Source organism: Papio anubis, chromosome 7 (genome assembly GCF_008728515.1).
Source record: "Papio anubis isolate 15944 chromosome 7, Panubis1.0, whole genome shotgun sequence".
Lineage (NCBI taxonomy): Eukaryota > Metazoa > Chordata > Mammalia > Primates > Cercopithecidae > Papio > Papio anubis.
Genome location: NC_044982.1, coordinates 110283880 through 110306849, shown reverse-complemented (window position 1 = coordinate 110306849; position 22970 = coordinate 110283880). Strand labels below are relative to the sequence as shown.

The 22970-nt window shown below is 50.0% G+C and overlaps 1 protein-coding gene across 3 annotated transcripts in view; it reads right to left on the bottom strand.

Moving 5' to 3' along the window:
* ADAMTS7 (ADAM metallopeptidase with thrombospondin type 1 motif 7) overlaps positions 1–2108 on the bottom strand; it is a 50903-nt gene extending 48795 nt beyond the window's left edge. For 2 of the 3 annotated variants that reach the window (XR_004185087.1, XM_031668442.1), the window contains exon 1: positions 1764–2102. Coding sequence is in view for 2 of the 3 variants with exons in the window: in XM_031668442.1 (XP_031524302.1) it covers positions 1764–1863 (100 nt within the window). In the remaining variant the exon portion in view is untranslated. Of the gene's footprint in view, positions 1–1763 lie in introns of all 3 variants that reach the window. The other variant, XM_031668441.1, reaches the window with a different exon arrangement.
* Positions 2109–22970: the final 20862 nt, after the last annotated feature.

The following is a 22970-nucleotide window of genomic DNA, read 5'->3' as shown; positions in this document are numbered from 1 at the left end:
AGGGAGTGCAGAACGGGGAGGACCCCATGCTCTATATCTATGGGAACACTAGAGACAGACTCCACCCTTGGAGTATTTGTGCCCAGATTAGGTAGAGGAGAGTGCCTGGCCTGCCTCCACCCGCAAACAGCAGGTCCAGGTCATCTGGGGAGTCCTGGGTTGGCCTGGCAGATTAATAAAAATAATGACCACTACATTGTAGTCACTGTGTCCTGTACTGAGCAACTGACATATTCAGTATCTCATTTAATCCTCATAAGAATACCACCAGGTTGACCGTACCCAGCTCTTCCCACAGTTGCCAGGGGGCCTGGACCCAAGTCCTGAAGGAAGCATTTTCCTGCTCTCTCATTCCCATAGCCCGGTTCATCCTCCTCAGCCCCCAGTTCTGGACAGTGGAAAATACAGGCCTCATTCAGGAAGCTCAGGAGTCCAACCCCACAGGTCGCTCTACTCTGAGCCTGTCTGCTGGTCCATAAAAGACCTTTCCATCACTTGCTTTGCAGGGTTGTTGTGGAGATTATGAGAAATAAGAACCCGTAAGGCTGGCACACAGTAGGTGCTCATTAAATGTTCACTCCCTCTGTACTCTGCACATGGCTGCTAGACCAAATCTTCCCAAAACACTGCTTTCATCAGCTGCTCCCCTCATTGACTTCCCAAACCTCTGAGACCAAGAGTAAATGTCAGACTACTTTCTAGTCACAATCCCTCCAGTGGGGAGGTAGGTCGACTCCGTCCCAGCAAGTAACCCTACTCCAGTCCCCCGACTGATGCTCCCCAGGGGAGGCCCCCACTCCCTCCACGCCCTTACAGCCCATCCAGAATCCATCCATCCTTCCAGTCTCTCCAACCTCATGCCCCTCCTCTCCTACAAAGCCTGCCGATCGCCTCTATTGCAGGGCTCTCCAAACTATCCACCGCCTCCCCTGACTGGGAGCTCCCTGAGCACTGGGCCTGGGGTCTCCTACATACTCGGTTACTGAATTCCCAGGCCCGCTGCGCTGCGTCGGACGCGCCAGCAGCGCTGCCGCCCGGCAGGTCTCCGCCAAACAAGAGTCTGGACGCAGGCCAGAGGCTCATCGGAGGCCGGCCCGGCGGGGCGGGGAGAGTTTAACCCATGGCCGGGAAAAGAAGCTCCTGCTCCCGGTTCCACTCCCGGCGTCTTCACACTTGGGGGAGGGAGAGGCAGGAAGTGCAAGGACCGCGCAAGACCCGGTCCCCCCGGCCGCCATGGACCGCGCCAGCAGCCCAGATGCGGTAGGCGGGAGCAGGCGGGGGGCTGGGGGGAGGGGCGGCGGGGACCCGCGGAGACCTGCGACCTGGCGCCCTCGCCGGCGGTGTCCCGGACAGCCTGCTTTCCAGGAAAGCCCCACTAAGGAGTGTGAGAAACCAAATCCTCAGTGGGTAAACCGCGCTCCATCCAGCCCACTCGGACGAGAGTTCTCCCAGGAGCGAGGCGCGTTGCTGCACCCGAGGTGGGGAAACCGGAGCCCGAAGAGCGGAAGGGGCTTATTGCAGGCAACAGACAGTGTCAGTAGCTGAATCAAGGGCTGAGGAAATTTCCCCAGAGGCGCCGCTTCACTCCCCCGCCGGCCCGACCCCACCCCTGTCCCCTAATACCCTGGGAGCAGAAGACACGACCACCTCCAGGCAGAGCGGGGCCGGCGCGGGGACCACAAAGCTGAGGAGGGACTAAACCGAGACTTGGGGAGCGGGAAGGGGTGGCAGGGCTGGCTGGCCGGGGAGGGGCGGACACCCACCTGGTGCGGGTCCGGGGGCGCCGGGAACCAGAGCGCAGAGGAGCAGGAGGAGGGGGCGCAGCAACGGCGCGGGGCTGCGGGGACTCGGGCCCCCGGGCATGGCAGGGACCGGGCGGCCACCGGGTGACCCCGCGCGCACGCTCTCGTCCGTCCCGTCCGGTCGCTGCCTGGTCCCAGGTCCGGCTCAGGACATGCACGGCCCGCGTGCAGCTCCCGACTACCCAGCCCAGACTCCGGTCGGCTGTGCTCGGTCCGCGGGCAACAAAGGCTGCAGGGCCCGCCCCCTTGGCCGGCTGCAGAGGCAAAGAAAAGACAAGAGAGCGAGAAGGAGAGAAAGAAAGAAAGAAAGAAAGGGAGGGAGGGTGAGGGAGGGCGGCTGCCGGCCCCCGCCCCGCCCCTCGGGCTCCTTCCCCCGCCCCCGGCCCCGCCCCGCCCCCGGCCCCGCCCCGCCCCGCCCCCACCGGCTCTGGCCTCTTCGGCCCCGCAGGCCGCGCTCCCCTCAAGGGCTGGAAGGGCCCGGCGCAGGCAGCACCCCACGACGGATGTCCGCGCCCCTCGCCCCCCTGTCCCCAGCGCCCCCTGCCGGCGGAGCCCGGCCAGGCCTTCCCGACCCCGACCCGTTGAGGCTCCCCACAAAGAATCTGGAATTTCCAGAATTTCTGTGTTGTCCCTAAACTGGGCTCCAGGAGGTGCCCTTCGCTGTGTTCTCCGGGCCAAGTAGGGCAGCCTCTCAAAAGGGGACACGGGAGGCCTCCCGAGGGTCCAGGGTCACACAGAGGGGCAGCGGGGGCCCTGCTTCAAAGCTAGCTGCGGAGAGAGGCCTGGGCCCTCCCTGGATGGACAGCGGTTGCCCGCGCTAGGTGGGGCCCCGCAGTTCCTCGTCTCCTGACTCCTCTCCTAGTGTGTTTGCTTGAAGCAGAGCGCAGAGTTGAGTCCACAGGCAGGGGACCGCGGCTTCGCCCAGGCCAGCGCCCACAGACTTTCAACAGGGGCCCCCGGGGAGCCTGGAGCCCGGCCAACCCCAATCTCACATCCCAGGCCAGCCTCCGCCCCTAACACCGGCCATCTGTCCTTCGCAGCCTCAGCCTTGGCTCTGGCTTCGGGCTCCCCTTCCCCCTGTGCTCCCAGGAGCTTCCTCTCTCCCTTCTGCCGTCACTAAACATGGCCCTGCCCCGAGAATGCCAGTCTTGTCCTCAGGGAGGTTACGGTCAACTTCCTCCTTTTGTTTAGCCTTTGTGTGCCCCCTGCCCTCTGAGATCCGCACACCTCCTCATTGTCCAATCTCCTGGGTGCTTTCCTTCAATTCCTGGAAGCTCACTCTGGCTTCCTCTCCACCCTCAACCCTTCTGTCCTCTAGGGAATTCACGTAGCACAGGGTCACCTACGTCCTCCACCTCATCTCCAATGACCTTCCACTCCACCTCAGCCATCAGGTCTCAGGGTCACAGCCTGGGCTGTGTCATCCCTCAGAACTGCTCCATCTCGGAAATCCGAAGATCAGGTGCCCTCCGCTCAGACCCAACCCTGCCGTCCTTTCCACCTTTACAATCCCACTATGTATTGCTCTTCCTCCAGTCCCTTGATACCTTCCTCTTTGCCCCATCTACCAGCCCCTCCTGGCTTCACCTACTTCCCTCCCTAGCTATATCCACTGCTTGACTCCTGGCTCCTACCCAACCACCTTCCATTTCTTCCCCACCGCTTACACCAGCTGGTCTTGCTGCTCAGTGACAGAGACAATTCAGACCACCACATCCATTGCACTGCATGCAATGAGACTTTGTAGCTGGCACCCACTCGCTTCTCCCTCCATCTGGACACAGTGAAACAGGTGCCCTCCAGCAGTGAGAGACAATGCTTCCACCAGGGCTCTGTGACTCCCTCCCCTCCTGTCTCCTCAAGGGTCCTGCTCCAGGTGTCCCCCACTTTCCTCAGTCTCCTTGCGCTGGTGATCGTCAGTCTAAAAACATTCTTGTCTTCCTCCTGTTAAAGATACTGATAATAGCTGGGCACAGTGGCACAGGCCTGTAGTCCCAGTGATACTCAGGAGGCTGAGGAGGGAGGATTGCTTGAACCCAGAAGTTCCAGGCCAGGCTGGGAGATATACTGAGACATTGTCTCTAGGGAAAAACAAACAAACAAAAAACAGGCAAGGTGCCTCACACCTACAATCCCAACACTTTGGGAGGCCAAGGTGGGAGGGTCACTTGAGCCCCGAGTTTGGGACCAGCCTGGGCAACATAGTGAAACACCGTCTCTACAAAAAAATTAAAAATTAGCCCAGCATGGTGGCATGTGCCTGTGGTCCCAGCTACTTGTGGAGCTGAGGTGGGAGGATCACTTGAGTTCAGGAGGTTGAGGCTGGGCCGGGCCCAGCCCCGCCTATGAGCAGTAGCCAAGATCACACCACTGCATTCCAGCCTGTGCAACAAAGTGAGGCCCTGTCTCAAAAAAGAAAAAAAAAAAGAAAAGAAAAAAAAGTACTGATAATACCCCTCCATGGACTGGATGTCTCTTCTAGTTCCTACTCCACATACCTGCTCCTTGTCTTAGTCAAACTTCTCCCTCAAGGTTGTCTAGATTCCCCCTTTTCCCGTTTGTACCTCAGGCTAAGCCTCTTGTCCATCCCCATCTTGGTGTCAAAGCCAAATTCCTTCTCCACCTTGACCTGCGCAGTGCATTCTAGAGATGCCCTCCCCATTTGCACGCCTCCACTCTGCCCTTATCACCTGGCACATATCTTCTTCACTCCATAAATATCAAGTATGCACTGCAGACCCAGGGCACTGGGGACACAGCTGTGAACAGATGGATAAGGTCTCTGTTCCCTGGAGCTCCCACTCTGGAGGAGGCCACGGACAGCAAGCAAATAGACAGATGGATAAACAATTCAGACCACCATATAAACAAGACCAGCTACAGAGAGGTGCTTTGAAGAAAATAAAACCAGAAGTGACTAGAGTCTACTTTCCATGGGGTGGTCAGGGAAGGCCTTCCTGAAAAGGTGACATTTAAGCTGTGATACCAGAATGACAAGAAGGAGCCAGTCATGTGAAGGTGAAAGGGAGAAGATGTGAGCCAGGCACGGGATGCATGCCTGTTGTCCTACCTGCTCAGGAGAGTGTGGAAGGAGGATCCCTTGAGCCCAGGAGATTGAGGCTGCAGTGAGCTCTGATCGCACTACTGCCCTCCAACCTAGGCGAGAGAATGAGACCCTGTCTCTAGAAATAAAAATAAATGGTAAAAAGCTGGACACTGGCCAGGTGCAGTGTCTCACACCTGTAATCCCAGCACTTTGGGAGGCTGAAGAGGGCGGATCACTTGAGGTCAGGAGTTTGAGACCAGTCTGGCCAACATGGTGAAATCCCTTCTCTAATAAAAATACAAAATAATTAGCTGGGCATGGTGGTGGACAGATGCGCGTAATCCCAGCTACTCAGGAGGCTGAGGCAGGAGAATTGCTTGAACCTGGGAGGCAGAGGTTGCAGTGAGCCGAGATCATGCCACTGCACTCCAGCCAGCAACAGAGCGAGACTCAGTCTCAAAAAATGAAAAATAAATAAAAGATGGGCATAAACTTGATGTCCCTGAGACTTGCCCTTTCAGACCTAGGCTATACGTCACCCCTTCCAGAATGCCCTCCCTGACCTCTTAGGTTCCCTGGAGCACCCTTTGCCATTCTCGTTGACAGCACACTAGACTGCTAGTATCTGATTATGGGTCTGTCAACCCTGACACGCTGTGAGATGCTAAGGTCATGTCTTAGTCTTTATGATCCCTGCCACCAGCACAGCAAACCCTAGAGATCAGGAGGATCTTGGGAGGGGACACACAGCCCTCCCTGGCCAATGCCACGAACTGCCTCCATGCTGCCAAGGCCCAACAGTAGATTGGAGGCTTTTCTGAAATGCAGCCTTGGAGTTTGTGTTTTCAAATCCCACAGCTGACTACAGTCCCCGCCTGCTTCCTCCAGTGTCCCAGGTCGTGGTCTTTACTCCATCCACACCCTGCTGGATGCCTTCATTTTAAACCTCCTTGGAAACCATGGGATACAAAAAAAAGATACCAAAAATGATAAGCCTTAGTCATGCCATCATGATGCAAATAATAATTCAATTGGAAATACAGGACCAGCCAACTCCAAATTTTGGGGAGTAAAGTGTACATTTTGTTTTTGTTTTTTGGGGGGTTTTGTTTTTGTTGTTGTTGTTGTTGTTGTTGTTTGAGACGGAGTCTCGATCTATTGCCCAGGTCAGAGTGTAGTGGCACGATCTTGGCTCACTACAGCCTCTGCCTCCTGGGTTCAAGCAATTCTCCTCCCTCGGCCTCCTGAGTAGCTGGGACTACAGGCGTTCGCCACCTCACCTGGCTAATTTTTGTGTTTTTAGTAGTGACAAGGTTTCGGCATATTGGCCAGGCTGGCCTCAAACTCCTGACCTCAAGTGATCGGCCCACCTTGGCCTCTCAAAGTGCTGGGATTATAGGCGTGAGCCACTGTGCCCAGCCCAAAGTGTACATTTTGAACAAAGCAAGAGATTTGATATTTCAACACATATTTTATGTCATTGTTCAGAGTGTCGAGTATCCGGTCAGTGAGCTTCTCCCCCGTATCTTGATATAAATTATTTCATTTATTGTTTAAATGATTATCATGCTATATGACCCAACATCTCCAGTAAGTTTTAACATAGCTAAAACATTACCAGAAACTGATCAAAATTTAAAAAGAAACTATATTTTTTCTACTTCTATATATCCATTTATATATTGATAGATTGCTTAAAAAGTAGGAAAGGGCTGTGTGTGGTGGCTCTTGGGAGGTTGAGGCAGGAGGATTGCTTGAGTCCAGGAGTTGGAGACCAGCCTGAGCAACACGGCAAAATCTTGTCTCTACAAAACTTTAGCCAGGTGTTGTGGCACACACCTGTAGTCCCAGCTAATCAGGAGGCTGAGGTGGGAGGATTGCTTGAGCCCGGTGGTCCAGGCTGTAGTGAGCCATGATTGTGCCACTACACTCCAGCCTGAGGAAGAGTGAGACCCTGTCTCAAAATAATAAATAAATAATAATAAATAAAAAGTAGGAAAGTATAGCAGAACATCATCCATTTAAAATTATAAATGAATAAATAACAAAGAAAATGAGCCACACATTTTTTTTTTCTTTTTGAGACACGGTCTTGCTTTGTCACCAAGGCTGGAGTGCAGTGGCATGCTCAGGACTCACTGCAGCCTCAAACTCCCCAGGCTCAGGTGGTCCTCCCACCTCAGCCTCTCGAGTAGCTGGGAATACGGGCATGTGCTTCATGCCCAACTAATTTTTGTATTTTTTGTAGAGATGAGGTCTGTTTCCCAGGCTGGTCTCAAACTCCTGGACTTAAGCGATCTGCCCTCCTCAGTCTCCCAAAGTGCTAGGATTACAGGCATAAGCCACAGCACCTGGACAAGGCACACAATTCTTAAAAACAAAATAAAACCTCTTTAGGCCTCAACTTTCTTATCTATCTAGTGGAGATAGAGACTCCTACATCCCTATTTCATATGTTATCTAGAGCAGTGTTTCTTAAGTGGGGGTGATTCTGCCTCCATGGAATTTGCAATGTTTGGAGACATTTTTGGTTGTCACAACCAGGGAGAGGGTGCTACTGGCATCTAATGGGTAGAGGCCAGGGGTGTGGCTAAATGACAACCCCCTGCAACAAAGAATTCTTCAGCCCCAAGTGTCAATAGTACCAAGGTTGAGAAACCCTGGTCTAGAGGAGTAAAGAAAGGATTTGAGGCATTTGGCAAAAGTAAAGGCCTTTATGTTTTATTTTGTATTTTGTAGTAAGACAGCACAGAATTAAAAATGTAAACTTTACAAACATTGAAAAGTAATTATACCCTTCCAAACCTGACCCCTGGTCCCTCAGTGCTCCTTCTCAGGGGTCATGACTTATTTCAGTTTCTCATGAATCCTTCCAGAAAAATGCATTGCAAACACAAAGATATATTTTACACACATGCTAGCATATATACTCTCTATCTTTACCTGGCTTTTTAAAAAAATTTAACACTATAACTTGGAGGCTGGGTGCCCTAGTTCATACCTGTAATCCCAGCACTTTGAGAGGGTAAGGTGGGAGGATTGTTGAAGCCCAGGAGTTCAAGACTAGCCTGGGCCACACAGTGAGGGTACAAAAATTAAAAAATTAGCTGGAGAGGCTATGGTTAGCTATGATCATGCCACTGTACTCCAGCCTGGGCAACAGAGCAAGACTCTGTCTAAAAATATATATATATCTATATAGGCCGGGCATGGTGGCTCACTCCTGTAATCCCAGCACTTTGGGAGGCTGAGGCAGGCAGATCGCGAGGTCAAGAGATCGAGACCATCCTGGCCAACATGGTGAAACCCCATCTCTACTAAAAATACAAAAAGTAGCCGGGCATGGTGGCAGGTGCCTGTAGTCCCAGCTACTCGGGAGGCTGAGGCAGGAGAATGGAGCGAACCTGGGAAGCGGAGCTTGCAGTGAGCCAAGATCGCACCACTGCACTCCAGCCTGGGTGATAGAGCAAGACTCTATCTCAAAAACAATATATATATACACACACACACACACACACATACACACACGCACACGTATATATATATACACACATACATATGTATGTAAACTTGGAGATGGCTTCATATCCTTGGTTGTGGAGCTTGTGGCACATAAGCCACAATATGAGCTCTGTGAGAGCAGGCAATCTTTATTTTGCTCTCTAATGTGTCCTAACTACTTTGAACAGTGGCTGGCGTATAGTATGTGTTCGATAGCTATTTTCAATATTTAAATAAATGTTACATGATTGATATTCCATTGTGTGCATATGCCATTATCCTCATCTTCTTTTTTTTTTTTTTTTTTTTTTTTTTGAGACGGAGTCTCGCTCTGCCGCCCAGGCTGGAGTGCAGTGGCCGGATCTCAGCTCACTGCAAGCTCCGCCTCCCGGGTTCACGCCATTCTCCTGCCTCAGCCTCCCGAGTAGTTGGGACTACAGGCGCCCGCCACCGCGCCCGGCTATTTTTTAGGCCGGGCGCGGTGGCTCAAGCCTGTAATCCCAGCACTTTGGGAGGCCGAGACGGGCGGATCACGAGGTCAGGAGATCGAGACCATCCTGGCTAACATGGTGAAACCCCATCTCTACTAAAAAATTATCCTCATCTTCTACTGAAGGATATTTAGATTGTTTCCAATCTCTTTCTGGCCATGTTCACGATGCACCTGTGTGAGTACATCTGTAGAATAAAGTCCTTGAACTGAGATTGCTGTAAGAGATGTGTGCATTTGTGACTTTGATAGACAGGTATTGCCAAATTAAAGACATTATTTTTGGTGGGTCCCTTCCACCCCAGTAAATTTCAAGCATTGCAAAATAATTGAAAATGCCAGTTTAGGTTGCAGATTTCTAAACAAGGATGTCCAAAAAAGCTCCCTCATTAGACAGAACTGGGCAGAGTATGAGCTGGCCTTGAAAATGTATGGGATGATTGACTTGGAAAGGGATGCTGAGCTGCCACTGTGGGCCTGATTAGTCATTGTTCTGGAAGCCCTGGAGACATGGGTGTTTTCAATCTATCCCCATTCTCTGGAGCACTGCAGCCTTCACCTGCCAACGCCATAGCCACAGCTGCCTCTGCAGCTTGGGAGTGTGTCCTGCCCCCTCACCGTAGGGGAGAAATGCCACAGGAAGAGTCATGAGAATTATCCACATTGAGATTTTGGAGCCATCACTTAGCTGATGGGAAAAAGGCTCATGACTGGCTTCTACTGCCTTTGAGTTGCCACTTGGGCAGTGAGAATGATGATTTGATGGAGGCAAATTGAGGTAGTGAAGGAGTGCTGTATCCTATTTTCTGGCACTGTGCCTTACACACAATGTCTCATGTAATCTTTCCAACATGAAGCAGATATTGTTTTCCTCATTTTAGGAGTGGAGAAACTGGGGCATGGAATGGTTAAGTAACTTGCCCAACATCCCACATTTGGAGGTGTCAGGGCCAGGACTGGCCTAATTCCAGCACCTGGATTCCTAACCACTCCATATCACTGCCTCTCCAAATTACCAATTTTGGCTTCTATCATTAAAGGATCTGTTTCTTCGGGACTCTTCCTTTTAGAGTTGTTTCTAAGTCTGTCAGACAGCTGGATATGTGGGAGGCTGCCAGATCCCCTTCACCAGAGACTCACTGATGAACATATACTAAGTGCTAATTGCCAAGAGCCATGCTGATTTGCAAAGGGGCTCTTAATGATAGCTATCACGTTCTTTCCTGCAGTCAAATCTTATCTTCACTTCTAGCTCATGAACACTGAAAGGGCACGGGCCATGTCTGATGGGCTGGTGCTTAGTAGGATCTCAGAAGACTGTTGTCTGAGAGTCTAACCAGTGCTGGAAGTGTGAGCCGTGCACGCTACTGGACCCAGCCTTGTCCTGGCACAAACCCAACCATCTTTGGGTTTCTTTACCACCTTGATGCTATAGCTTACTTATTGCCTTGGCTGTTTTCTTCTTCTTCTTTTTTTTTTTTTTTTTTTTAGAATGAGTCTCACTCTTATCGCCCAGGCTAGAGTGCGGTGGCGTGATCTCGGCTCACTGCAACCTCTGCCTCCCAGGTTCAAGCGATTCTCCTGCCTCAGACTGCCGAGTAGCTGGGATTACAGGTACCCGCCACCACACCCGGTTAATTTATGTATTTTTAGTAGAGACAGGGTTTCACCATGTTGGCCAGGTTGTTCTCCAACTCCTGACCTCAAGTGATCCGCCCGCCTCAGCCTCCCAAAGTGCTGGGATTACAGGTGTGAGCCACCATGCCTAGCCTCTTCTTCTTTTTAAAATTGTGTTTTTCTTCTTTTTTCACACCATTGTTTCAGCAATGGATGTTCCATATTTTTTGTGTCTGGAAATAATTTGAAAACTTTTATTGCTTTTCTATTGTGTTTACTGAATATTTAGGAGCTCTTTCTGCTCATTATTTATCTTTTGTTTTTTCATGCATTTTACTAACTTTTGTAAAGAAAATATTTGTTTTCACATTTAAAAATTAGAATCCCAGCTGGGCATGGTGGCTCACACTTGTAATCCCAGCACTTTGGGAGGCCAAGGCAGGTGGATCACCAGAGGTCAGGAGTTTGAGACCTGCCTGGCCAACATGGTGAAACTCTGTCTCTACTAAAAATACAAAAATTAGCCAGGTGTGGTGGTGGGCGCCTGTAATCCCAGCTACTCAGGAGGCTGAGGCAGGAGAATTGCTTGAACCCGGAAGGCTGAGGTTGCAGTGAGCCAAGATTGTGCCACTGCACTCCAGCCTGGGCGACAAGTGAGACTCTGTCTCAAAAATAAACAATAAAAAATAAATTTAAAAAATTAAAAATAAAAATCAGAATCCCTGCTGGCAATAAGATGCCGGATAAAGGCCAGGCGCGGTGGCCCAAGCCTGTAATCCCAGCACTTTGGGAGGCCAAGACGGGCGGATCATGAGGTCAGGAGATCGAGACCATCCTGGCTAACACGGTGAAACCCCGTCTCTACTAAAAAATACAAAAAAACTAGCCAGGCGAGGTGGCGGGCGCCTGTAGTCCCAGCTACTCGGGAGGCTGAGGCAGGAGAATGGCGTGAACCCAGGAGGCGGAGCTTGCAGTGAGCTGAGATCGCGCCACTGCACTCCAGCCTGGGCGAGAGAGCGAGACTCCGTCTCAAAAAAAAAAAAAAAAAAAGATGCTGGACAAAATGAATTACATGGATAATTTTTCTTTTTTTTTTAAATCAATAAATCATTTCACTGTTTTATTTATCCAACAAATAGTCACTTCTGCTGCCTGCAGTAGAGCTTAGACAAGAGAAACAGCATGAACCTTATTTTGAAACTGCTATTGCCAACATGAAAAGTGAAGTTGGTTATGTAATTTTGGGGTTGGGAAGGATATTTTAAAGATGAAATCAACAGCAAAATCTGTAGGAAAACAGTTTATGGATATACCTGTATGAAAAGTAAAAACTTGTCTATATCTTAAAACTTCATAAATCCAACATCCAAAAAATAGGAGACCTAGCAAGATCAGAGGAAACAGAGGGAAGACTATCAAATAAATAATACAAGAGTTTTCTCAGAACTGAAGCACATGAATTTCTAGATGGGTTTACTGGCTTCCAGCACACACACAAAAAGACCCACACCAAGACATGACATCTTGACGTACCATAACTTTGGGATATTAGAGAAAATTGTTTCCAGATTTTCCAGAGAAGGAAGAAAAATGGTCCAAAGACTCTGTAATTGGGGTGGCAACAGAATTCTCTCCAGCAATGCTACAGATTAGAGGTCAACAGAGCAATGCCTTCAAAATTCTAGGGAGAATGGTTTCCAACATAGGATTCAACTCCCAGACTCTTGATCAAGTGTAAGAAAGTGGAATAAGAACATTTTAAGACATACAAGGTCAAACTTTTTTTTGGGGGGGTGCTGGTCAGAGTCTTGCTCTGTCACCCAGGCTGGAGTGCAGTGGTGTAATCTCAGCTCACTGCAACCTCCACCTCCCAGGTTCAAGCTGTCCTCCTACCTCAGCCTCCCAAGTGGCTGGGACTACAGGCACCTGCCACCACGCCAGGCTAATTTTTGTATTTTTAGTAGAGGCAGGTTTTTGCCATGTTGACCAGGCTGGTCTCAAACTCCTGACCTCAGGTGATCTGCCTGCCTCAGCCTCCCAAAGTGCTGGGATTACAGGCGTGAGCCACTGCACCGGACTCAAAATATTTGCCTTCTATGCACCCTTTTTCCAAAGTTACTAAAGGTTGTGCTCTACCAAAACGAAGAAGTAAGCCAAGAAAGAGAAAGACTGAGGCCCTAAGGAACAGATCCAACACAAACGTAAGGTGAAGGGAGCCTCCAGAATAATAGTAAAGGTAGATTCCAGGATCACAGCTGGTTAGCAGGCCAGAAGAGACACCAGTCCAGACATGAACAGGAAGGCAGAGACCCAGGAGGGAGGCTTCACAAGAAAGGAACAAAATCCAAAGAAATAGAGATTATTGGCTCTATGTACAGGAACCCACAAAGGCTTAATTGCAAATCATCTGAATGACCAATTGTAACACCTCCTGGTAGAGATAAGACCCGCAGGCCTGGCTCAACTCAGCTGCCTCCCTCCAGACTAGATTCAGGATCTGGATGTTCTCAAGGTGAGCTCCACGTAGTAATGGTGGCAGGCTCTGGAGTTAAATATGGTTGGGTTCAAGTCCCAGCTCTGCTACGTGTTTTTTGTTTGTTTGTTTTTGAGATGGAGTCTCACTCTGTCACCAGGCTGGAGTGCAGTGGCACAATCTCAGCTCACTGCAACCTCCGCCTCCTGGATTCAAGCAATTCTCTTGCCTCAGCCTCCTGAGTAACTGGGACTACAGGCGCGTGCCATAACGCCCAGCTAATTTTTGTATTTTTAATACAGAGGGGGTTCTACCATGTTGGCCAGGATGGTCTCGATCTCCTGACCTCATGATTCACCCATCTCAGCCTCCCAAAGTGCTGGGATTACAGGCATGAGTACTATGCCTGGTCTTTTTTTTTTTTTTTTTTAAACACAGGGTCTTGCTCTGTTGCCCAGGCTGGAGTACAGTGGCGTGATCTCGGCTCACTGCAACCTCCACCTCCCAGGTTCAAGCGATTCTCCTGCCTCAGACCCCTGAGTAGCTGGGATTACAAGCTTGCACCACCATACCCAGCTAATCTTTGTATTCTTAGTAGAGACAGGGTTTCACCATGTTGGCCAGGCTGGTCTCAAACTCCTGGTCTCAAGCAATCCACCTGCCTTGGCCTCCCAAAGTGCTGGGATTACAGGTGTGAGCCACTGCACCCAACCAATCCTTCTGAGTCTTAAATCCTTAGTGTAAAAAAAGAATTGGTGGCTGGGTCCAGGGGCTCGTGCCTGTAATCCCAGCACTTTGAGAGGCCAAGGCAGAAGGATCACTTGAGCCCAGGAGTTCGAGGCTGCAGTGAGCTATGATCACACCACTACAGCCTGGGCAGCAGAGCTAGACCTCAACTCAAAAAAAAAGGGCAGGGGATTAAAATAACGGCCCATGGTATAATAATGATTACAATAACTCCCTATGGCATTAAAATAATGCCCCAAATGAAATGATATATGTGAAAGTACTTTGTAAACTAGTGTTAGTCACAGTGGAAGTTCCTTAGCAACCTGTGCCAACCTAGCTCACTACAACACCACCAATCTCCCAGTAAAACATAGAGCCTAATGCCCAGCCATTAGCCCATTGCTACTAGTAGAATATAGTTTCCTTCCCTACATTAAATGTGGCCCTTTGGACCAACAGCAGAGCATCACCTAGGAGTTTGTTAGAAACATAGCATCTGGGCCAGTCGCAGTGGCTCACACCTGTAATCCCAGCACTTTGGGAGGCTGAGGCGGGCGGATCATGAGGTCAGGAGTTCGAGACCAGCCTGGCCAATATGGTGAAACCCCGTCTCTACTAAAAATACAAAAATTAGCCGGGTGTGGTGGCACGCGCCTTTAGTCCCAGCTACTCGGGAGGCTGAGGCAGAAGAATCGCTTGAACTCGAGAGGCAGAGGATGCAGTGAGCTGAGATCATGCCACTGCACTCCAGCCTAGGTGACAAAGTGAGATTCTATCTCAAAAAAAAGAAAAGAAAAGAAATACAGCATCTGGCTGGGTATGGTGGCTCATTCCTTTAATTCCAGCACTTTGGGAGGCTGAGGCCAGAGGATTGCTTGAGACCAGGAGTTCAAGACCAGCCTGGGCAACAGAGCAAGACCCTGTCTCTACACAAAATCAAAAATTAGCCAGGTGTGGTGGTGCATGCCTGTAGTCCCAGCTACTTGAGAGGCTGAGGCAGGAGGATCACCTGAACCTGGGAGCTGGAGGTTACAGTGAGCTGTGATTGTGCCACTGCACTCCAGCCTACATGACAGAGTGTGACGCTGTCTCAAAAAAACAAACATACAAACAAACAAACAACAGATATATTATGTCTTTCTGAAGGGAGGAAGGAAAATTAATAGAATACAGGCCAGGCGCAGTGGCTCACGCCTGTAGTCCTAGCATTTTGGAAGGCCAAGGCGGGCGGATTGCTTGAGCTCAGGAGTTTGAGACCAACCTTGGCAACATGGCAAAATCCCATCACTTCAAAAAATACAAAAATGAGCCAGGGTATCAGGGAGAGGCAAGTGGAGATAGCTTGAGCCTGGGAGGCAGAGGTTGCAGTGAGCCAAGATCGGGCCACTACACTCCAGCCTGGGTGACAAAGCAAGATCCTATCTCAAAATAAAATAAAACAAACTACAGCATTTAAAAACATTATTTTATTTTTCAATTTTTATTTACTTTTTTTTGATACCAAGTTATGAGACTGGCTAATTTTTTAATTTTTGAGACTGGCTAATTTTTTAATTTAGAGACAGGGTTTCACCATGTTGCATTATGTTAATTTTCTAGTTAAAAGTTGAACAACCCTATGAGGTAAACTTACTACAGGTTGAGCACCCCTAATCCAAAAATCCAAAATCTGAAATGCTCCTTTTGAGCACTGACATGCCGCAAGTGAAAATTCCATACCCAACGCCTTTGCTTTCTATGGTTCAATGTACCTAGATTTAGTTTCATGCACAAAATTTTTTTTAAAATTTATTTCTGTAAACTGTTTGAGTGCAGAGATGTTCTTCACAATCTCAATACCGTACAGATTTCTTCCCCAAAACGAAACGAGAAGGAAAAAAAGAAAAAGAGCTATATAAAATGTGCCCATGGAGAATCAAGCCAATCTCATCTTTCTTTAAAAACAAAACAAAACGATCCTTTTGAATGTGTTGTGCAGGCCTAGGATTAAAGCCGCAGGCTTTTGGTGCGCCATGAGACCAGGGCTTTGCTCAACTCACAGCTAGCGTGGCGGGTGGAGCAGCCCCATAGCCCCAGCCATCCTCACTACTTGCACAGAAGCATCCTGAACCTAAGGGATCTGTCCCCAGCTCTCCTTAAATTCCCAGTCCCCACTCTGGGCCTGTCTCCCTAACACCCTCATCGTTTTAGGAGTCCCAGAATTGAACCCTGAAATACTCCCTCCATCAACTCTGGGCTCAGACCTTTGCCCTTCTCTGTGTCACAAGGAAATTTCAGTCGAGAGGGTAGGAACGGGTGTTTTCAGGCCGAGCAGCAAAGCCATTGCCAGTTTTAGGCAAATTTTATCTCTTATTCGGTCTGAGCCAGACCTAACCTTCTCACCACCAAGCAATCCTGCCTCTGCTGGACCTGCAACTTAGGCAACTCTGGATGGAGGTGGGATGAGGGAGCCCAGGGCAGATTTCAAGAGGTCTGGGAATGGATGTGTGCATACACAAAATTATTTAAAATAATGTATAGGCTGGGCATGGTGGCTCACACCTGTAATCCCAGCATTTTGGGAGGCCGAGGCAGGCGGATCACCTGAGGTCAGGAGTTTGAGACCAGCCTGGCCAACATGGTGAAACTCTGTCTCTACTAAAAATACACAAATTAGCCAGGCATGGTGGTGCCCATCTATAGTCCCAGCTACTCAGGAGGCTGAGGCAGGAGAATTGCTTGAACCCAGGAGGCGGAGGTTGCAATGTGTCGAGATCGTACCACTGCACCCCAGCCTGGGCGACAGAGGGAGACTCCATCTCAAAATAAAAAAATAAATAAATAAAATGAAACAATGCATAAAATTACCTTCATGCTATGTGTATAAGGTGTATATGAAACATAAATGCATTCCATGTTTACATGTAGGCCCCATCCCCAAGATTTGCGTTATACATATGCAAATATTCCAAAATCCAAAAAAATCCAAAATCTAAAACACTTCTGATCTCAAGCATTTTGAATAAGGGAAACCCAACCTTTATCTCCAATGTGCAGACAAGAAAAAAAATGGAGATTAAGTCCCTTGCCAGTAACAGGCAGAGCCAAGACTTGTAGGAAGATCTGTCTGCCTCCAGGTACCAGGCCCACAGCCATTAGCCTATTCCCTGACGGGAAATGCCAAAAGTGTAGAGAAAATACAGATGGTGCAGAAACATTTCAGAAATGTACAGCCTTGCCAGAAATTAAAGGAATGCAAATCCAAGCAACTGTGGAGCATTTGCCACCTATCAAATTTGCAAAGGTTTTTGTGCTTTTGCTATTTAATTTACTTTACATCCAAGTAATATATGTTCATGGTTTAAAAGAGTCAAGTTGTATTACAGAAATACAAGCTGAAAACCAACTCACTCTGTCCTAGCCCATCAAACACACACACACACACACACACCCCACTCATGCAGTGGGAGGAGGGGAAGGCCCCTGAGCCAGGCCAGGCCTGTCTCCCTATCATGGCCTTGACCTACTGTCTGTTGCTTCCGGACCTCCCCACTTCCTCTGGGCTCTCCAGGGACTCTGGGAATACTGCCCTGATGTTTCTGTGATCTTCCCAGTGCAGCAAAGCAAGGGGCCGAGTGGCCTATTGTGGAGATGGGAATGGGGAATCAAAGGGATTATGCAGCAAGACACCAAAACTTGACACAGTCACCTATAATCTCATGGTGGGGAAATTTTCTCAAGGGAAAAATCAACACTGGCCACATAATTTGTACAAAACTACATGTGGAAATGCTGTATTTTCACTGCAGTAATAATATAAAGAGTTTTGTGTTTTAGGGTTTTTTTGTTTGTTTGTTTTTTCGAGACAGGGTCTTTCTCTGTCACCCAGGCTGGAGTGCAGTGGCAGGAACATGGCCCACTGCCCCCCAACCTCCTCTGCTCAAGTGATCCTCCCACCTTGGCCTCCCAAAGTGTTGGGATTACAGGGGTGAGCCACTGCACCTGGCCATAAAGGGATTTTTTTTTTTTTTTGAAACAGGATCTCCTCTGTTGCCACAGATGGAGTGCAGTGGCACAAGCATAGCTCACTGCAGCCTCCAACTCTTGGACTCAGGCGATCCTCTTACCTCAGCCTCCTGAGTAGCTAGGACCTCAGGCACATACCACCACACCCAGCTAATTTTTTTTTTTTTTTTTTTGATAGAGAAAGGGTCTCACTATGTTGCCCAGGCTGATCTTGAACTCCTGAGCTCAAGTGTTCCTCTTGCCTTGGCCTCCCAAGGTGCTAAAATTACAGGTGTGAGCCACTGTGCCCGAACATAAAGATACTTTTTTAAAAGAAAAATAAATGCATCCGGCCAGGTGCAGTGGCTCACACCTGTAATCCCAGCACTTTGGGAGGCCAAGATGGGCAGATCACTTGAGGTCAGGAGTTCGAGATCATCCTGGCCAATATGACGAAACCCTATCTCTACTGAAAATACAAAAATTAGCCAGGTGTGGTGGCACACAGCTGTAGTCCCAGTTAATCGGGAGGCTGAGGCAGGAGAATTGCTTGAACCTGGGAAGTAGAGGTTGTAGTGAGCCAAGCTGGAGCCACTGCACTCCAGCCTGGGCAACAGAGCAAGGCTCTGTCTCATAAATAAATAAATAAGAAAAAGAAATATATCCCCAACTTGTGACCCTCTCTCACCAATAACTGTTTCTCTTGGGAGACTCCCCTGGTGTGCAGATTTTAGGAGTGTTGTCAGCAGAGCACCTCAGGGAAAACTGGACAAGGTCTTCAGAGGGAGGCTTCTGTTCACCTGCTGGGTGGGCCTTGAGGCAAGTCCTCTCTCGGAGCCTGCTTCCTCCTGTGTAAGTCCAGGTCACATTCCCTGTCTCACAGAGCAGTCATGGGGACGGGAGGAGATGATCCTTGTAAAACACCTGGCACTGGACCTGGCACATAGTAGATGCTCAGCCAATGCGAAGAAGCTGCAGTGAGCTATGATCAGGCCTTGCACTCCAGCCTGGGTGACACAGCAAGACCTTGTCTCTAAAAACACTCTTCGAATTAGAAGGTGTCTTATTTTACAAAGGAGAAAACAGACCAGAATGGGAAAAGTCACTTGATTTTACACAGAGCCCTAGGGCACAGAGACTAGAACCCAGGCCACTTGACATTCAGTGACAACTTCCACTGAAGGAAGAAAAAGTCCCAGGCATCAGACCCTGCTGGAAGGAAACCCTGGGAAAGCATGATCTAATTTTGGGAACTTTCAATCAGATTCCCAGTTCATCCAGGTTCTGGCCTAGTCTATGTCTCGGTAAGTAGGCTAATCTCCCCTTTCCTAACTGCTGGGCAGAGAATGTCACTTACTGCAGATTCCCTGTCTCCTGGGCAAGCAAGGCAGAGGCCTGGGAGTGATGGGGGAGGCTCTGGCAGTGGTGATTGATTGAGGGCAGGAGACATGAAGGAGATCTGCCCTCTGGGAACCACCTCCCAGCTCCTGGTGGCATGTTGTGCCTGTGTTCTAGATGGAGGTAGGAAAGAAGGAAAAGGCAAGTGCACGGTATGCCAGGGTTGACATACAGTGGGAGCTCCAGACTAAAGTTGGCCAAGAAGTTCCAGAGAGGGCCTTCAGCAAAACGGGAGGTCACTCTAGCCTCTCAATAATAATCACAAGAAGAAGAGTTTCGTACCGGGCACAGAGCTGAAGGCTTTCTCTCATGAGGTTGGTTAATTGTCCTATGACCCTGACAAGGGGTTATCAGCATCTTCCTTTACAGATAGGCAAGATTAATTGGTTAACCTCTGGCTGGAGGTGGTGGCTCACACCTGTAATCCCAGCACTTTGGGAGGCTGAGGTGGGTGGATCACCTGAGGTCGGGAATTCAAGACTAGCCTGGCCAACATGGCAAAAACCCCATTTCTACTAAGAAGTACAAAAATTTGCCGGGTGTGGTAGCAGGCACCTGTAATCTCAGCTACCTAGGAGGCTGAAGCACGAGAATTGCTTGAACTCGGGAGGCGGAGATTGCAGTGAGCCAAGATCGCACCACTGCACTTCATCCTGGGTGACACAGCGAGACTCCATCTCGAAAATAAAATAAAATAAAATAAAATAAAAAATGAAAAAACAAAAACTGGTTAACCCCTAGACATATACCTGGTAAGTGGCATAAAGGGGACCATGGTCTCCTCCTCCCCTGGGAGCCCTCCCATCCCTAAACTCATACCCCTTCCTACAGCCTGCTGCCCTGCCCCTCACTCTCTATCTTGTTACCCTGCTTTGTTTCATTGTCACTCTTTCCCCCATAAATTCATCTCATTTACTTGTTTGTCTTTATCCCCTAGTAGAAGACACACATGCACCAGGCTGCATCCTGGGTGCTTAGCAAGGTGCTTGGCACATAGTGGGCACGCAATGAATGTTTTTGGAAGTAAACAGAGTGGTGGCAGACGAAAGTCTCCTCTGAGGAAGTGATATTTGGGCTGAGGCCTGAGTGCTGAGAAGGAGCAGCCACATGGTAATCCGGTTGAAGGGCATTCTTGGCAGATGGAACAGCAAAGGCAAAGGCCTGAGGCAGGCCAGAGTGGTGTACCTGGGGAAGGACCACTGTGTCTGGAGTGAAGTGAGCAAGGCTCAGAGTGGTAGGTGACAAGGTCTAGGACATGGGCAGAGAGATCACAAACAGAGGACTTGTCAACCCTGGCATACAGTGGTATTGCCTAGGCACCTTTAAAAATACCAGGGCTGGCCGGGAACGGTGGCTCACGCCTGTAATCCCAGCACTTTGGGAGGCCGAGGCGGGCAAATCACAAGGTCAGGAGTTTGAGACCAGCCTGGCCAACATGGTGAAACCTGTCTCTACTAAAAATACAAAAATTAGCCAGGCATGGTGGCTTGCGTCTGTAGTCCCAGCTCCTCAGGAGGCTGAGGCAGGAGAATCACTTGAACCTGGGAGGCGGAGGTTGTGGTCAGCCAAGATCGCTCCACTGCACTCCAACCTGGGCAACAGAACGAGACTCTGTCTAAAGAAAAAAAACACACACACACCGAGCTTACTCCAGACCTCTGCAGTATAGGACCCATGCATTGATTTGTTGTTGTTGTTTTGTTTTGTTTGTTTTGTTTTTTGTTTGAGATGAAGTCTTGCTCTGTCTCCCAGGCTGGAGTGCAGTGGTATGATCTCGGCTCACTGCAAGCTCTGCCTCCCGGGTTCATGCCATTCTCCTGCCTCAGCCTCCCCAGCAGCTGGGACTACAGGCGCATGCTACCACCCCCGGCTACCTTTTTTGTATTTTTAGTAGAGAAAGGATTTCACCACGTTAGCCAGGATGGTCTCGTTCTCCTGACCTCATGATCTGCCTGCCTGGGCCTCCCAAAGTGCTGGGATTACAGGTGTGAGCCACCGCACCCGGCTTTTTTTTTTTTTTTTTTTTTTTCAACCTTAGTTGGCTGGGCATGGTGGCTCACACCTGTAATCCCAGCACTTTGGGAGGTGGATCACCTGAGGTCAGGAGTTCAAGACCAGCCTGGCCAACAAAATGAAACCCCATCTCTACTAAAAACATAAAAATTAGCTGGGTGTGGTGATGCATGCCTGTAGTCCCAGCTACACGGGAGGCTGAGGCAGAAGGATCACTTGAACCCAGGAGGCGTAGGTTGCAGTGAGCCGAGATCACGCCACTGCACTCCAGCCTGGGCAACAGAGTGAAACTCCGTCTCCAAAAAAAAAAAAAAAAGAAAAGAAAAGCTATAGTTGAGTGCCTCTGTCATGAGGCCTTGTAGTCCAAAGCAGGAAATCTGGATTTTATTCTAACTATAGGAGGAACTCACTGGAATTGGAAGCCAAGGCAATATTGGGATCAGCTCAGAAATCACCTCCTCCAAGAAGCCCTTCAGGATTCCCCAGGCTTTAGGACCCTCCTCTGTGCATGCTGAGCATGAGTGCTGACCCAGTCTTGGTCTCTCAACACTGGACCTTTTTTTTTTTTTTTAGATGGAATCTTGCTCTGTTGCATAGGCTGGAGTGCAATGGCCTGCCATCTCCGCTCTCTGCAACCTCCACCTCCCAGATTCAAGCGATTCTCCTGCCTCAGCCTCCCAAGTAGCTGGGATTACAGGCACACACCATCAAGCCCAGCTAATTTTTGTATTTTAGGTAGAGACAGGGTTTTACCATGTTGTCCAGGCTGGTCTCAAACTCCTGACCTCAGGTGATCCGCCCGCCTCGGCCACCCAAAATGCTGGGATTACAGGCGTGAGCCCTCGCACCTGGCCCATCACTGGTCTTTTAAACCCTGTTTGCGTGTCTCTTTCTCTGACTGCTCCTAGATTAGTTGCTTCTCAGGCTGACCTTGGGAAGAAGGTCACAGATACTTGCAGAGCAGACCACAGTGAAGGTGGAGATGAAGGGTACCCATGGCTAAAGCAGGGCAGGAGAAATGCCTTTATCAGGAGCAGGGGGTTCAAGGAAGCAGGGTTGGCGGGCAGTGGGCTGCCAGGCCCCACTGGTCGGACTTGGGCAACCCTCCTTGGTCTTCAGTTGGCTATCTCGGGGCCCACACTGGAGGTGGAGGGGCGCACTGCCTCCACAGGAAGAATTTGTATGACCTCCCTTCTCTGTCCCCCGAGTATCAGAGTCCCTCTGGGAGGCACTGGGAAGCTGGAGCTGCGTCGTCGGGCGGGAACCAGCAGCTGTGGCCCCACACCTTGGGTGAATGGCAGACGCTGTTTCCTCTGGTTCGGGCTTCCGGCCTCTGCGTCTCAGTTCACCCGCAAAGGGTCCCCGGTTCAACGCGAATTCAAGGGTGCAGAAGCAGCTAATGGAAATACAGCTCGGAGGCCTTTGGGGTGGGACCACGGGTGCAGCTGGCCGATCACAGGCTAGCGAGCGGTCCCCAGTTTTTAAAAGGTGCTGCGGCGAGGTACCGCAGACCCCTAATTCTCTCTCAGCAACTGCCGGTGTTGGAGTGGATCTGAGCGGATCCCTGCATTGCCATCTACGGCGATGGCGTCCGCCAGCGGCAGGGTCGAATCGCCCGAGCTCTCTGGGCCGTGCTTCTCTTCAGCTGGCTGCAAGAGGCGTCGTCAGGGCTGCGCCCTAACAGCTCCCTGGGCAACGGATTGGAGAGCACTCGCCCGGCCCAGAGTCCCCGCAGCCTGGACGGCCTGGACTGGGTGGCGGGGGCAGTCCCGGCGCCGGCGCTGCGGGCACTGATTGCGGGCGCCTACTGGGCCCTGTGCGCTGTAGGCCTGGTGAGCAACGTGCTGGTGCTAGTCCTGGTCCCGGCAGCGGCGCCGCCACTGGCTGCTCAATTGCTTCCTCCTCAACCTGGCAGTC